The sequence below is a fragment of the Pezoporus occidentalis genome, unplaced genomic scaffold (genome assembly GCF_034315485.1).
Source record: "Pezoporus occidentalis ecotype Australia unplaced genomic scaffold, CSIRO_AGI_Poc_V1 ctg45, whole genome shotgun sequence".
NCBI classification, from domain to species: Eukaryota; Metazoa; Chordata; class Aves; order Psittaciformes; family Psittacidae; genus Pezoporus; species Pezoporus occidentalis.
Window position 1 is genome coordinate 5189913 of NW_026915780.1, and position 14698 is coordinate 5204610.

General features: G+C 46.9%; 1 protein-coding gene across 8 annotated transcripts in view; it reads right to left on the minus strand.

Annotated features, from left to right (window-relative positions):
- Window positions 1-14698, minus strand: part of TACC2 (transforming acidic coiled-coil containing protein 2) — a 127545-nt gene that overhangs the window by 73358 nt on the left and 39489 nt on the right. For all 8 annotated transcript variants that reach the window (XM_062635270.1, XM_062635274.1, XM_062635272.1 and 5 more), the window contains exons 4-5: window positions 7871-7996; window positions 853-984 (exon numbers count right to left, since the gene is read on the minus strand). In XM_062635270.1, the coding sequence (XP_062491254.1) occupies window positions 853-984; window positions 7871-7996 (258 nt within the window). The remainder of the gene's footprint in view (window positions 1-852; window positions 985-7870; window positions 7997-14698) is intronic.

Sequence of the window (14698 nt, forward strand, 5' to 3'; positions counted from 1 at the left end):
ATTCTCCAAGGAGTGCCCCTTTGATATTCTCAGCTGTGCTGTGACCTTTTCCATTAATAGGAGTCACAGTAAGGGCATGCCTTTATTGCCAAGCCACAACAGGAGACTGGTTAATCACACACGAGACAGGCATCATGTGAAGCTCTGACATGAATATCCAAGCACATGTCTTGTCTTGACTGTATCCGAGATGGGAGGACTCAGTTTGGGGGTTTTCTAAGCCAAAGTGCCCTAGGCCATCTATCAAACACTATAGCACCGATCAATGCGTATCTGAAGGAAACATTTAACTTTGAAATTAAGATACTCAACATTTCTTCAGCAAGAGCAAAACTCAGCTGAACTTCTTCCTTCAGTACTGATAGCTACAATGCAAATAGGTAGTGTGGGGTGGGAAAGGTGCTGGCAGCATCTGGAGGGGAATGAGTCCAACAGTCCTCTTGAATATGACCTCCACTAGCAAAATTTCACCAGAACAACAACAAAACCCATGACGCACACACAAAACAAAGCCAAACCAAACCAAGCAACAAAAAACCTCCCAAAATTTGAACTTTAGGAGAGGAAAATAGTCAGAAAAAAACACCTAAAGAAATATTAAATATAGGAAAGATCAACATAGTAATAACCAGTGTAGTCCAAGCTCCCTCTTCTGGCCTTTTGCAGTAAATATACTGGCACACAGATATTGATAGCCTACCATTTGGTTTCAAATCATAGCAACAAAGTGTTCATATAACCTAGACAAAACAACTGTTATTCAGCCTCTCCCACACTGGTTATGTTTTCTTTAGACAAGGATACACAGACATGGAAGTGTATTGTAATGTATGAAATAACACTGCACAATACCTCTTTATTTCCCTGGTGAAACCTTTGGTTTCCTCAGCAGGCAGCTCTACACCATCACCAGGGGCCGCAGGCAAAGGTACATCCCCAGACACGAGGTTATCAGCTTCTCTGCAGTTATCAGGCTTGGAGGCACTGCAAAAAGGTTATTAAAAATAAGCTGATGAGTATCAGAAGTGCCCATGAAGCTTTAATGGAGTCTCCTTAAAAGATGAACTTTGACTGGATCTAACCTGAGCTCTAAGGAGTGCATCATTGCAGCTTGCCCAGAGATGCTGTGGCTGCCCCATCCCTGGCAGTGTTCAAGGCCAGGTTGGACACAGGGCTTGGAGCAAGCTGCTCTAGTGGAAGGTGTCCCTGCCCGTGGCAGGGGTTGGGGCTGGATGAGCTTTAAGGTCCCTTCCAACCCAAACCAGTCTGGGATTCTATGATTCATCCCCTCCCACCTCCCACAGATTACTTCTTCCTACAAACCCAATTTCACTTTATTGCTCAGATGACCACATAGCCAGTAATACTGCAAAGTTCCGATAGCTCTTATAGAGCACAACAGTAACTGCCAGAGGAACTGAACTGCAGATGAAATTAGTAAAACAAATAAATCACTAATAACTACTTTGCAGTTCATAGAATGGTTTGGCTTTAAAAGGACCTTAAGATCATCTAGTTCCAAGCCCCTGCCATTCTCACTTGCTGTACAACACAAGCATTCGATTAAGTGACTTGTCTCTTAGGAATAAAACCCTAAAGTCTAGGTAGGACTAAAAAACTCTCTTATTTTAAAAGCTCTCCCTGTGTTAAAAGCACAATAATCCCTGAATAGGTTGCCCAGGGAGGTTGTGAATGCTCCATCCCTGGCAGTGTTCAAGACCAGGTTGGACAAGGTCTTGGGTGATATGGTTCAGTGTGAGGTGTCCCTGCCCATGGCAGGGGGGTTGGAGCTGAATGATCTTAAGGTCCTTTCTGACCCTAACTACTCTATATTTCTATGATTCTATGACATGAATGTTAACATTAAAGACTGTAATACAGCTGTGTTCGTTAATTCCTACAAGTCCCTCCGCTCAGCACAGCCCCACAGGCCCCAACCTCAGAAGCAGAACAGCCCTGTCATGATTTCCAGAGCATGCAAATACAGACTGGAAAGACCAAGTTTCTTCCCAGGCCCCGTGGGGCACTATAAGCAGCCATTCCTGCTCTTGTTCTCAGCAGAAGGGCTCTGGCACATAGACACCAACGAGGATACAGGAGGAAACAGGCACCAGCCCAAATCCAGGGCACGTAGGGGAGGGGTGCCTTGCCGTTCCCTCTCCTCAAGGCAGACCAGAACATAATGCACCCTTAGAGCTCCATTAACTTGGTTTCCTTAAGCAAAACCCAAGGCGGAAAATAAGCAGCACAAAGAAAACACTTCTGAGCCTACTCATGCTCTTTAAGTGCAGGCTTAAAGAGCCTGCTCTTCACACTGGTACATCGCCCATGTATCCAAAACATCACCCAGTGAGAAGCTCACTTGCATCCTCCATCCTTTTAAGCACACCGGTAACCACACTGCTCCCCCTGCTCTTGGCCACGGTCATTAAACTAATGACAGAAAAGGAACTAAATAACCCATGACTTCATGTTTTAAATGCAGGAGTGGTGTAGGGTCTTGCCACGCCACACTGTCCTTTCCTGAACACCTCTGACATGCTAGAAGGACACTGATGTTGTAACAGCACCCACAACAACCTTTCCTTGTGCCAGCTCCTGCTTCCAGAGATCCAGACACAAAGGTTTAAGGAAGCATTCACGGACTCAGGCCTTGGCTGAGAAGTTTGTTTGACGTTTCCTGAACTAAATATAAGCAGTTATCTTTGCCGTTCCTGTCAAAATTTCCTCTCCCCTTCCCCCAGTAATTACACTGTAATTGCAGATGGTAGATTAAACTGTGGGACTAAGAGTTAGCAAGGTTCAGGGACAGATTGTATACATGTTTCTGAAGAAAGGCACAAACAGAGGACAAACATAAATCACATCCCTAACTTCAGGTACAGTACATAGCAGCACAAGGACAGTTATTCTCCAAAGAGCGGCTCCATTAACTTAATAAGATCACAAAAGCTCATTCTGAGAGTGGTTAGCTCATATCCATGAAGTTGCTTTGTGCCATATGGGATAATCACTCACTTCTTTCTCATAAGAAATTCTCTCTCCTTTATGCATCCCTTCCTTATTTCTTTCTTTCCTTCCCCTTCCTTCCCAGTTTGTCCAAACTGCTCTGACAGTGACATAAACTTCCTAAATTTTTAGTCACATGGGGTTAAATAAATAAATACATGCAGAGGACTTGGCCCTTTGCTACAAATGTCTTTATTCTAATACAGTAATGGCATCAAACACATACAAAGGCCATGCGCCTCTACAGGGGCACAGGGAGGCTGGAAAAAGTAAGATTTTAAAGCAAAAAGGAAACTGCTGACAATAAGCAAATGCTGAACATCAGGTTGGAGAGTATACAGAGAATTGCAAAACCCAAACAACTCACAAGAGGGCCCAGCCAAGCAAGGATACTGAAGGCACATAGGATGATGGACCTTATATTATGCACACATAAACCCTTCCCTGTTAACTGCTTTCAGTAGCACCTGCTTCCCTCTCACACCCACAGGCCCCACTGCCCATCTACAGCCCTTCAGCAACCCCCTTTAAGTCCTTCCACTTAAAATGAGACGATTTTCAGGGATATGCTTTCACTAATGTCATTCCTAACATTCTGCAGAGCAAAACTAGCTCTCAAAATACAGGCGTTTTTGGAAGAGCTCTGCTCCCTGGCCTGCACAAAGCATCGGGCTTATATTTAAGAGGTATGTGGTAGAATCCACAAATTATTTCCCTTCATCTTTCCAAGCTTCATCAAACCAGCCAAATACTTGATTCCCATACAAACACCTCCTGCCAAGTGCTGGCTGCCTCACTTGTGCAAGTAGACTTTGTTAAAGGTTGGATGGGGCTTGGAGCAAGCTGCTCTAGTGGAAGTTGTCCCTGCCCGTGGAAGGGGTTGGAACTGGATGAGCTTTACTCTTCAAGCTTCACCTCTTGCTGATCATCTTGTATATGGATAACCTGGGTATTCCTGCCTGCTTGCGCTGCTGGCACCAAGGGGCACACCGAGAGCATCACAGCCCCCAGGCTGTCAAACACAGGACTGGGAAAGGTCCATTTGCAGAGGAAGCAACGCAGCTTTTAGTGCATCTGACATCACCTATCGTAAATTCCCTTAGGACAGCTTAATGTCCCCTCTGCAAAACAGGAGCTGGGAGGGAGGCCGGCGCCAGCTGAGGTCTAGAACACGCCGTCATCCACCTTTTCATTCACAACAGAGCTGCGACAGCTCTGCCTAGCCTGGACTGAACGCGGTACTGCAGCAGCAGCTCGACAACCTCGGCTGGAGGCTAAATGCAAGAGGAGAAGCTTTCCTTAGCTGTGGAAATGATCAGATTGGGTTTCCCTGCCAGTTACCTCAAAATAGCTCATGCAGCAGCAAGTGCTTTCTAAGCTGCCACCTTTTCCTGGGCATTTGGAGGGCTTTTCTGCCCACAAGACAGGCTGCAAGTCACGGGGAACAGATAGACACTGCTCAGACACGTTTAGCACCTCTACCATAGAGCCCAGCTAAGCTGTGGTCTCATACAGCCACTTCTCTGCCTGCTCTGCCTTTCCAATCCAAACACTTCTCCTACAGAAGTCCTCGTGCAGGGCTCTGCACCTGCAGCATGGAAAGAAAGATGTGTCTAGCCAAAATCTGCTGGCGCAACATGTACAGGCAAATCAGAGCGAACTTGGCCCTTCAGTTTCACTGCTAAACAAGAACGCTTGGCAGAGCAGGCAGTGAACTTCTTACCTCACCCTTTTCAGGGCACTCCCCTATAGATACACTAAGGAAAATCTCCTCACTGAGCAGATGATGCCGTGCTGTCACTGATCAATCTGTTATCAGCAGGGGAAAAGAAAGGCAGACAGTCATCCTCAAGGAGCAAAACAAAGATACAGTTTCTTGACTGGACAGATGGAGGGACAACCTGATCTCTTATTATGCACTGCCATCTGGAAGACATTTAGCACAAGCTGACCCCTACCTTATACGCACCATTATTTTTTCCCTGTCAAAGCACACACCATCTGCACTACGTGACACTCCTGATAGGGAAATACACGGAAACAAAAGGTACTTATCTGTAAATAACTAAATATATTAGGAGGAAAATGATAACTGGAGTTTACTTTAGACAGACTGCATCGTGCCATTGAGTAGCCCTAGTAAAAGAGTACAGTGCAGAGGTACAATCACCAAGCATTGACACAGAGACATTGCATGAGATGTTTTTCTGGAGTCACACTGAAAAGTTGTGGTGCAGCATTTCTACATAAAACACCAAAAAAGCAGAAGCTCTACGCCGCCTGCTCTGGGGCAGCAGCACAAGAGGGACGTGGAGCTGTTGGAGCGAGTGCAGAGGAGGCCATGGAGATGCTGCGAGGGCTGGAGCAGCTCTGCTCTGGAGCCAGGCTGAGAGAGCTCGGCTGGGGCAGCCTGGAGAGGAGAAGGCTCCTGAAGGGGAGACCTCAGAGCAGCTCCAGTGTCTAAAGGGGCTGCAGGAAACCTGGAGAGGGGCTTGGGACAAGGGATGCAGGGACAGGCCAAGGGGAATGGCTTTAACCTGACAGAGGGGAGACTGAGCTGAGCTCTTAGGCAGAAGCTCTTCCCTGGGAGGGTGCTGAGGCGCTGGCACAGGGTGCCCAGAGAAGCTGTGGCTGCCCCATCCCTGGCAGTGTTCAAGGCCGGGTTGGACACAGGGGCTTGGAGCAAGCTGCTCTAGTGGAAGGGGTCCCTGCCCGTGGCAGGGGTTGGAGCTGGATGAGCTTTAAGGTCCTTTCCAACCCATTCCATGATTCTATGATAAAAACCACAGGGCAGTCAGCAGTGTTTGTTAATACTGGAGGAGAGTTGCACCATGCCTGTTTCAGACAGAAGCTAAATCAGGGTCCAGCTGCATTGATGTTAACCCCTTTTCTGCCAGCCAACTGCATCTGCAGGTGGGCATAAATGGAAACTACCACTTCTCTGCTGCTGGGGCACCAGGGAACACCTCTAGAGAGAAAAGCAGCTAGCAAGCAACACCAGCCTGAACAGGAAAGACAAGTGCATGGAGAACAGCTCGGCTCCTATGTCTAAAGCTGAGCAAGGGTGCAAAACAAAGGGGGAAGGAAAAACAAACAATCCTGACCAGAGTTAACTTGTGCAGCTTTGTATAACAAACACAAAAACTAAACCCAACAAACACAACTGCTTCCAGCCAGATTCACTCCAATGTATTTCTCTCTCACTTTCTTTCAGGAGCTGAAAAGCTACCTCCTTCCATGCTGAATATCCCTAGTTTGCAACCTTTTAGCACTGAACCCTTGGGAAAATCCCTGCATCTTCCTTAAGGTCAGGATACAGAAATGAGAGCCAGATCCTGTGGTTGCAGCACAGTCCATGTGCCCTCATCCCTACTGGGCTCAGCCACCCTGTGTGGGTAACTGCAGCTCAGCACCAGCATTCCCAGCCTATGCAACCGGGATGGAGCAAGGAACGGCCAGATTAACTTTTGGACACTGAAAAAGCATTTTAAAAGACAGAAGTTATGAAGTAGGTCAAAAGAAAAGATATAATTAACTTGAAATTCCAGCTCCAGAACGCTAACAGTGTGAATTCATGAGGTTTACAAGAAGCAGTAAATTAAAACACTCTAAGACTGCTCTTCCTAAGTGTTTCCTAAAGTGGCATTTAATCCTAGACAGCTTGAGTGCCTTTTTCCCTGCAAACAGCAAACTCTTACCCCAAGGGCAACCAAATCTCCTATTTCAGCCTGTAGTCCAGAGACCATATGCAAATCTCCGTGGCAGTTCTGGGGTTGGTCTCTTTTCATTCCCTTGCATTCATGAAGCAGCTCAGAGCTCCACCTCAGTTCCTGCTCACTCCTTTCTAACAGCCTCGCTATTATGGGCAACAATCCATTAGTAAGAAAGCACAGAATCCACAAACCCCCATCATAACCCAGTTACATTTGGTAAAACCAATGAAATACAACTCTGAGCAAGAACTTACAAGAACTGGAAGAAATCCACATCGCTGGCTTCCCACTGGAAGCATCTCTAGATCATCTTACCCTGACTGTAGGAAAAAGTGTGTTTCTCACACAGTCACTCCACCAGCATTAGGGAATTACCAGCTTGGGGACTGGTGGAAGACCAGTACTGGCCAACCAGCAAAGTCACCCAGCTTTTAAGGTGGATTGAGCAAACCACACCAGCTCTTTTTGATAGCCTACTATTGCTAGTTCAGCTAACAGATTTAATGCTAGCTTAAATATATTGTGTATGTGTTTACACTCCACTGAATTCACAATGACAGAAAGCCAAACACACCCTACAAGGCTTCCTCTGCTGTTGGCAGTCAAGACAAATCCATGCGTTCAAAGAACCTGATGACCCAACTGCCACCAGCACGAATAAAGCAACAGCGTCCCTTCTCAGCACCAGTAAAAGCAGGCAATAAACTCAATGTCCAACAGTGAGATACCTGAAAGCTTTATAACCAGGAGAACTTCTCAGACTTAAAGAAAATGCCCAAAGGATCAATTACCTTCAAATAATAACTAAAAAACCCAGACTATAAGCACCTAAAAAATACAAGGTCTATATTGCACCTTCACATGGCATGACTACATGGCAGTGATTCAATCTTGGAGGGAGGCAAACAGCATTTTCCTTTGAAGGGTCTGACAGAGGGAGATTTAAATGATAGTCAAGATTTCCACTGACAGATGCTCCACTGCCTACAGACAGAGTGAGCCAGCCCATCAGCAGCTGGCCATACCAGGCATACATCCAGCCAAGAAGAGGGACAGCAATATCCCCGCTCATGCTGACCTCCGTGGTCCTCAACCCACCCACACCAGGGAGCGGTGGGCAGCTGCTCCCCATGGCTCTATAACCGTACCTTGCTGCAGTCAGCTCAGTAGCATCCAGGGGCTCAACATCTCCAAACGCTGCAGTAACAGGTAGGGGTTGCTCAGAAGGATCAAGGGGAGAGGCCAACTGTATAGCATCACCTGGCCCAGGACGGCTGTGGAGAGAAAAGGCATGGAAAAACAGCCTTAGAGCTCAGAGTTATTGCAGAACTACTGTCACTTGCATGTCTGAAGGCCTCTAGCACAAATATGATTACTTTTGTGTTAGGAAATGCAGTGAAAGTTGGGGTTCTTTATGTAAGCTGCTTTTATGAACAGCTCTACTCTTCCCACTGGACCAAAGCCACAGCGTTACAGCTGCAGCAGTGACAAGATAGTACAACCCAACAGCAAATTAACCCCATTTTGATCCCGATTTTAAAAAGCAAAAGAGCAAACAAGCTGCTGCTTGAACAAGAGAAATTGCAAGACTTATAGCTCAGAACAACATAACAACACATAGGGAGCAGAATCGGGCTTTCCCCTACCATGGAGCTGTGTGGGACTCCTCAGTGGGAGCACAAAGGTGTCCTGGGTGACCCAGGCAGACACCCAGGCTTGTCCCATCCCCAGGGAAAGCAGGATGCAGTCAGTGCAAGCACTATATGGCTAAAGGAAGACAACTTGGAAACACACCCTTGAATCAATTAGGAAAGGAGCCTGGCTGATGAAGTGGGTTTTGTTTGTTTAACAGACACCAAACCATGGAACCCCCTGAAAACAACGTTTTTGTTGCCTCCTTCAAACTGACTCATAGAATCCCAGCCTGGTTTGTGTTGGAAGGGACCTTAAAGCTCACCCAGCTCCAACCCCTGCCACGGGCAGGGACACCTTCCACTAGAGCAGCTTGCTCCAAGCCCCTGTGTCCAACCTGGCCTTGAACACTGCCAGGGATGGGGCAGCCACAGCTTCTCTGGGCACCCTGTGCCAGCGCCTCAGCACCCTCACAGGGAAGAGCTTCTGCCTAAGAGCTCATCTCAGTCTCCCCTCTGGCAGGTTAAAGCCATTCCCCTTGGCCTGTCCCTACAGGCCCTTGTCCAAAGCCCCTCTGCAGGTTTCCTGCAGCCCCTTTAGGCACTGGAGCTGCTCTAAGGTCTCCCCAGATGATGTTATTCTGGTAACAACTGCAGGCCACCATCTGAATATACTCACATGTCACATACTTATCTAAAGCATTCTGTTCATATGGAGAAATGATGTGTCAAGCTTGTTTTCTGATCTTTTAATTTCACTTTTAATTAATTACACGCTGCGATCCTCTGCAAGCCAGGGTTTCTGCTCTTCATTTCCAGAGCTCCCACAGCATCACTCTGCACTCGGCGCAGTCAGTTTGTCTGGGGTGTCCCTAGCAGGCCAAGAGCCATTCTCCCCAACACTACAGAGAGCAGGGCTAAGCCATTGCATCAAGTGAGGTTCTCAGATGACAGCCCAGAACGTTCAACTACTTTTTAAAGTTGTAGTATTTTACCTAATTACAATACTACACAATCAACCATCCACTGGTTTAACCACACCTGAGGGCTCAGCCTGTTATGGGAAGCTTTGAGCTAAGATGTTTACAACTCCTGAAGTCCTCTAACCTAGGAGCACGAAAGGACTCATCACTAAGAGTTGTATACACTTACAGCACAAACTGGGCTACCCCCCTCTACTCTGCCTTACAATGAGGGTTTAGAAAGTAGATCTTGACAACAGGACATTGAAGCTTCTTTCTTATACACATAAGGAGGATGTATGATCTTAAGGTCCTTTCCAACCCCAACTATTCCATGATTCCATATGGGCTGGTCTCATTCTGGGTACTGACAGAGCACGAAGGGTCTTTCCTGTGAACATATAGAAAGTACAGCCCAAGCCAAACCTGCAACTGAATCTGTTGCACTCGGTGAGGAGGGAAGTGTTTGCCCACCACCGCTCAATGTCTGTCGCATTATGAACTCCCAGACACCTATTTTCATACAGTCTATAGACAAGGTAACTTGAACCACGGGCTTGGGGAGTTGATGGAAGCTGCTCATTGCCAAGCCACCCTGTTCTGCGCAGCACAAACAATGAAGCCATCCAAAAGCTGCTCAGACGAGTTCCACAAGTGACATTCCTGGGCATCACAAGTGCCTTCGCCTCCCAGGCATCAGCCACCAGGTCCTTGCTGTAAGTCATCTGCGGCAACCAGGCCCTTTAAGCTAATTTGTCTCTAGAATCAAGTTCTGTAAGAGGGCCACGAGCTTTTTCCATTCCATTGCCTGGGTCAAGTGTGGAGGTGGATCTACTTAAAATCACTTCCAAATTCCGCTTACGGCAGGCATGACTGAAATTCCTCTCAAAGGAAAATACCTCACAGTTTAACACGCAGTTGCTTACTAACAGCTGCAGCAAGCAGCACTAAATCCAGCCCAAAGACCAAGGGCTTCAGTCTGTTATTAGTGTGTCACAAGTGAAAGAGGCTGCCCATCAAGTGTCCTTAGGCTCCTGAGTGCCATAATTTCACTTTCGAGGCCTCTACTTACCTGTGAAAAAAGAGTTTCCAAGTCACTGTTAGACAGGTACACAAACAGCAAGTTCCAGACAAAGCCTGACCCACAGTACTCATTAAATACCAGTGAATGAATGAGAAATAACTGCATAAACCCACATAATTTCTTCTGTTTCAACACAGAAAACCTATGCAGGAAGCTTTCAAACCAAGTCAGGAGACCTCCTTGTGGCCTTTCAGTAATTAAAAAGGGCCGGTAAGAAAGATGGGGAGAGACTTTTTAGCCCAGCCTCTTGTGATAGGATGAGGGGTGATGGTTTTAAACTGAAAGAGGGGAGATTCAGGCTGGATGTGAGGAAGAAATTCTTTACAATGAAGGTGGTGAGGCACTGGCACAGATTGCCAGAGAGGTGGTGGACACGCCATCCCTGGAGACATTCCAAGGCTAGGCTGGATGTGGTTCTGGGCAACCTGATCTAGTTGGAGATGTCCCTGCTCATTGCAGGGGGTTAGGGCTGGATGAGCTTTGCAGGTCCCTTCCAACCCAGGCTATTCTATGACTCTATGTGTAAAATACGCTTAAAAGCACAGTTTATACACGTGGACACAGCACTAAGTACGGTCCCGCTGCTCAGTGCCAATCCCACGAGGGCTATGTGCTCTGCTGGGTCCATCTGCTGTTCTCTGTTACATAGAAACATAGAATAGATCGGGTTGGAAAGGACCTTAAGATCATTCAGTTCCAACCCCCCTGCCATGGGCAGGGACACCTCACACTAAACCATGTCACCCAAGGCTTCATCCAACCTGGCCTTGAACACTGCCAGGGATGGAGCATTCACAGCTTCCTTGGGCAACCCATTCCAGTGCCTCACCACCCTCACAGGAAAGAATTTCTTCCTTATATCCAACCTAAACTTCCCCTGTTTAAGTTTTAACCCGTTACCCCTTGTCCTGTCACTACAGTCCCTAATGAAGAGTCCCTCCCCAGCATCCCTATAGGCCCCCTTTAGATACTGGAAGGCTGCTATGAGGTCTCCACGCAGCCTTCTCTTCTCCAGGCTGAACAGCCCCAACTTCCTCAGCCTGTTTTCTTAACGGGAGGTGCTCCAGCCCCCTGATCATCCTCGTGGCCTCCTCTGGACTTGTTCCAACAGTTCCATGTCCTTTTTACATCAGTGAGATGCAAATTTCATACTGAACTTGTAACGCTTTGACACTGGTGCTAGAGACAGAAGGCAGCTATGGGATTGGCATTTTCTCCCTCTCATGTTTTTCCAATCAGGAGAGCTGGATGTGGCTCCCTTTGAACAGTCAACAACAGCTCCAAGTTTACTCCAATAAGCATTTCAAGCCCTGCTATCTCCTAGTCCCAAACATGTGGTTGCTTATAATGAGATAACAGGAAGATTTATAGATCCTGCTCTTACTCCAGAAATCTCTGGCACCAACAACGTCAAGGGAAGACTGAGAACTCTCACCACCTGACATTGTGTCTTCAAGAAGCAAGATGTTGCTCACTGGGTACAGCAAGATCAGGCTGGATGGGGCCTGGAGGAACCTGCTCTAGCGGAAGGTGTCCCTGCCTGTGGCAGGGCGTTGGAACTGGATGAGCTTTAAGGTCCCTTCCAACCCAAACCAGTCTGGGATTCTACGAAGACAAAACCCTCTAGATTTCATCGTGGCTTTCTAATAACTTGGACCAAAGAGTAAATTTTCAGAGCCTCACTTTACACATGTGTAAGAAAAAATAGTGCGAGGATTAGCTACTTCTGGTATGTTCTTACACTGCAATTCTTTGTAAGGGTAAGAGATCAAGCAGCATCTACGCCAGTTCAAATTCATCCATTCAAACACATTGTACCTCACAGAGTTTCATCCACTCTATGAAGTAATTCCCTCAGAATATTCCTTTTTACCTTTTCATCCTTTATCTGCAGCTTATCTCATGCATTCATTGAAATAAACTTCATGTGTTGAAAATCCAGCAATAACCTGCTGTGGTAGCTCTACCCAACTTTGATATTCTAGGACTGTAGTGACAGGACAAGGGGTAACGGGTTCAAACTTAAACAGGGGAAGTTGAGATTGGATATAAGGAGGAAATTCTTTCCTGTGAGGGTGGTGAGGCACTGGAATGGGTTGCCCAGGGAGGTTGTGAATGCTCCATCCCTGGCAGTGTTCAAGGCCAGGTTGGACAGAGCCTTGGGTGACATGGTTTAATGTGAGGTGTCCCTGCCCATGGCAGGCGGGTGGAACTGGATCATCTTGAGGTCCTTTCCAACCCTAACTATTCTATGATCTTCATGATTATTTGGGCTCCTCTCAATAGGACTTAGCAGGAGTAGGGGGTAAGCAACTGTTATTCAGATTAGACATCAACATTACCAGTAAACTAAAACTATCTTGCTCAGGAAACAACTCGAAAGTGCTGCATAAGGTACCAGCAGAGGATTAAAAACAGACAAAACCCTCTTTCCTCCCCACCCCCTGCTACTTCTTATGGGGCAATTAAAATCCGTTGAATTATAACAGAATCTTAGGGAAAATATGAGATGCTGAGATTGAAATGGGAAATTTGGCTTTATTTCCCAGTGAACTAAAGGAACCCATACCAACAAATAATGTCCCCAACCTGGCAAGTCCATACACCAGCAAGAGATTTACAAGCTCAGACACAGGGATGACTGGGGATCACTGGTTCCTTTTGCTGGTCACTGTGCACAGATATAACCAAAGCTTTACTCTTCCCAGCTGAATACACACACACAGTCAAAAGCTTTGAGTTTGGCCTTTTGTAAACCCAACAAAGACTTCCTTATGCATTTAAATAGGTGATCTGGGAAAAATCTTCCAAATTCCTTCTGGACTCTAAAGGAGTAACTATGCCTTAAGTGCCTCACATCAGCACTTTGTATTTACAAGGAGGGAGCTGGGTGCTGTGCAAACACAGTAATGAAGGTATCCAAGAGATGAACTGGCATGTGTTAATCAAACAAACAAAGTCACCCTTGTACAGGCAACATGAGTTAGATGTACAGCACTGTGCATGGTGGCGTTGCTGCACTCAGGCAGAAAAGACAGAGAATCAATAGAATCCCAGACTGGTTTGGGTTGAAGGGACCTTAAAGCTCACTCAGTGCCAACCCCTGCCAAGGGCAGGGACACCTTCCACTACAGCAGGTTGCTCCAAGCCCTGTCCAACGTGGCCTTGAACACTCATTGCCACCAAGTACCAGAACTGGCTCCTGGGAGATGTATTCCACTGCCTGGGGTTTACATGCTCTTCCTCTGAGCGAAGAGCAGAACAGGTCTGGACGCTGAGTGATGGTGCTCAGAGCACCCAAGGAGAGCCAGCCCAGCCCATAGTGGCTCAGGCAGCCCCTGAGTCACACCTGTGTATCCCAAGGGAGGGAATGCCACCACCCTGGCTGAGCAACAGGAACCGGACACAAGGCTGTGCTTCCAGCAGCAAAGGAGTCCCTTCTGACTGCAAACTTCCATAGTGATAGAGCAAAGACAGAAAACAAGCTAAGTGCATTCAGGAGAAACTAAAGCACCTTCAAAAGCCTTCCTGAAGGCAACACCCCACCTGGGAAGAGCATCTCAGCTGCACGGAGCAGGCAATCCCTACAGGTAACCCCAAACTACCTGGCCAAAAGAGGATGAGAGCACGGATGCTGTCAGGCACTCCATGCACGTGTGATGGCAGTGAGGAATTCTCAGAAGCAATAGTTTTCTGGCAGTGCTTGTGGAAACCCTGACAAGATAGAGCAGTTATCTTGGCAGGGGATGGGGTTTAGTCACTCGTTACCTGAGGGCCTGTACTTCCTCTCTCACCCAGCCCTTCTTGCTTAGAAATCCCTTAATTCTCAGGGCACGTGTATTCAGACTGACGAGCGATGGGATCAGTCATAACCATAAAATAGAACAAAAACTAGATTCTTTTTCTGAGCACCTCACGTTGCTGTGGTCACATTAAAACCTAAACCTATGGCGAGTTATTACATGAAACAAATACAATTATTACAGATTAAAAGACTTCAGGGGACTGAAACGTGCGTTCCAGCGTTACTTCCTTCGCAAACGGAAAGCAGGACAACAGAAAGCCACATGAAAGTGTGAGGAGTATAAATCACGCCTGCACGGGATGAATAAGCATATTTGCTGTAATAACTGTCAACCATTATAAAAAGCCCATCCCGTCCCCACTTTTAGAGCCTCTGAAGGGCTCTCAGTCACATCCTGATGTCATTGCTGCCGCATTTAAAGTTTCCAAATCCCGGTTTAGGAAACCTGAACCAGAAGTTTCTCAGCGCGATCAAACCCCCCCCCTAAAAACATC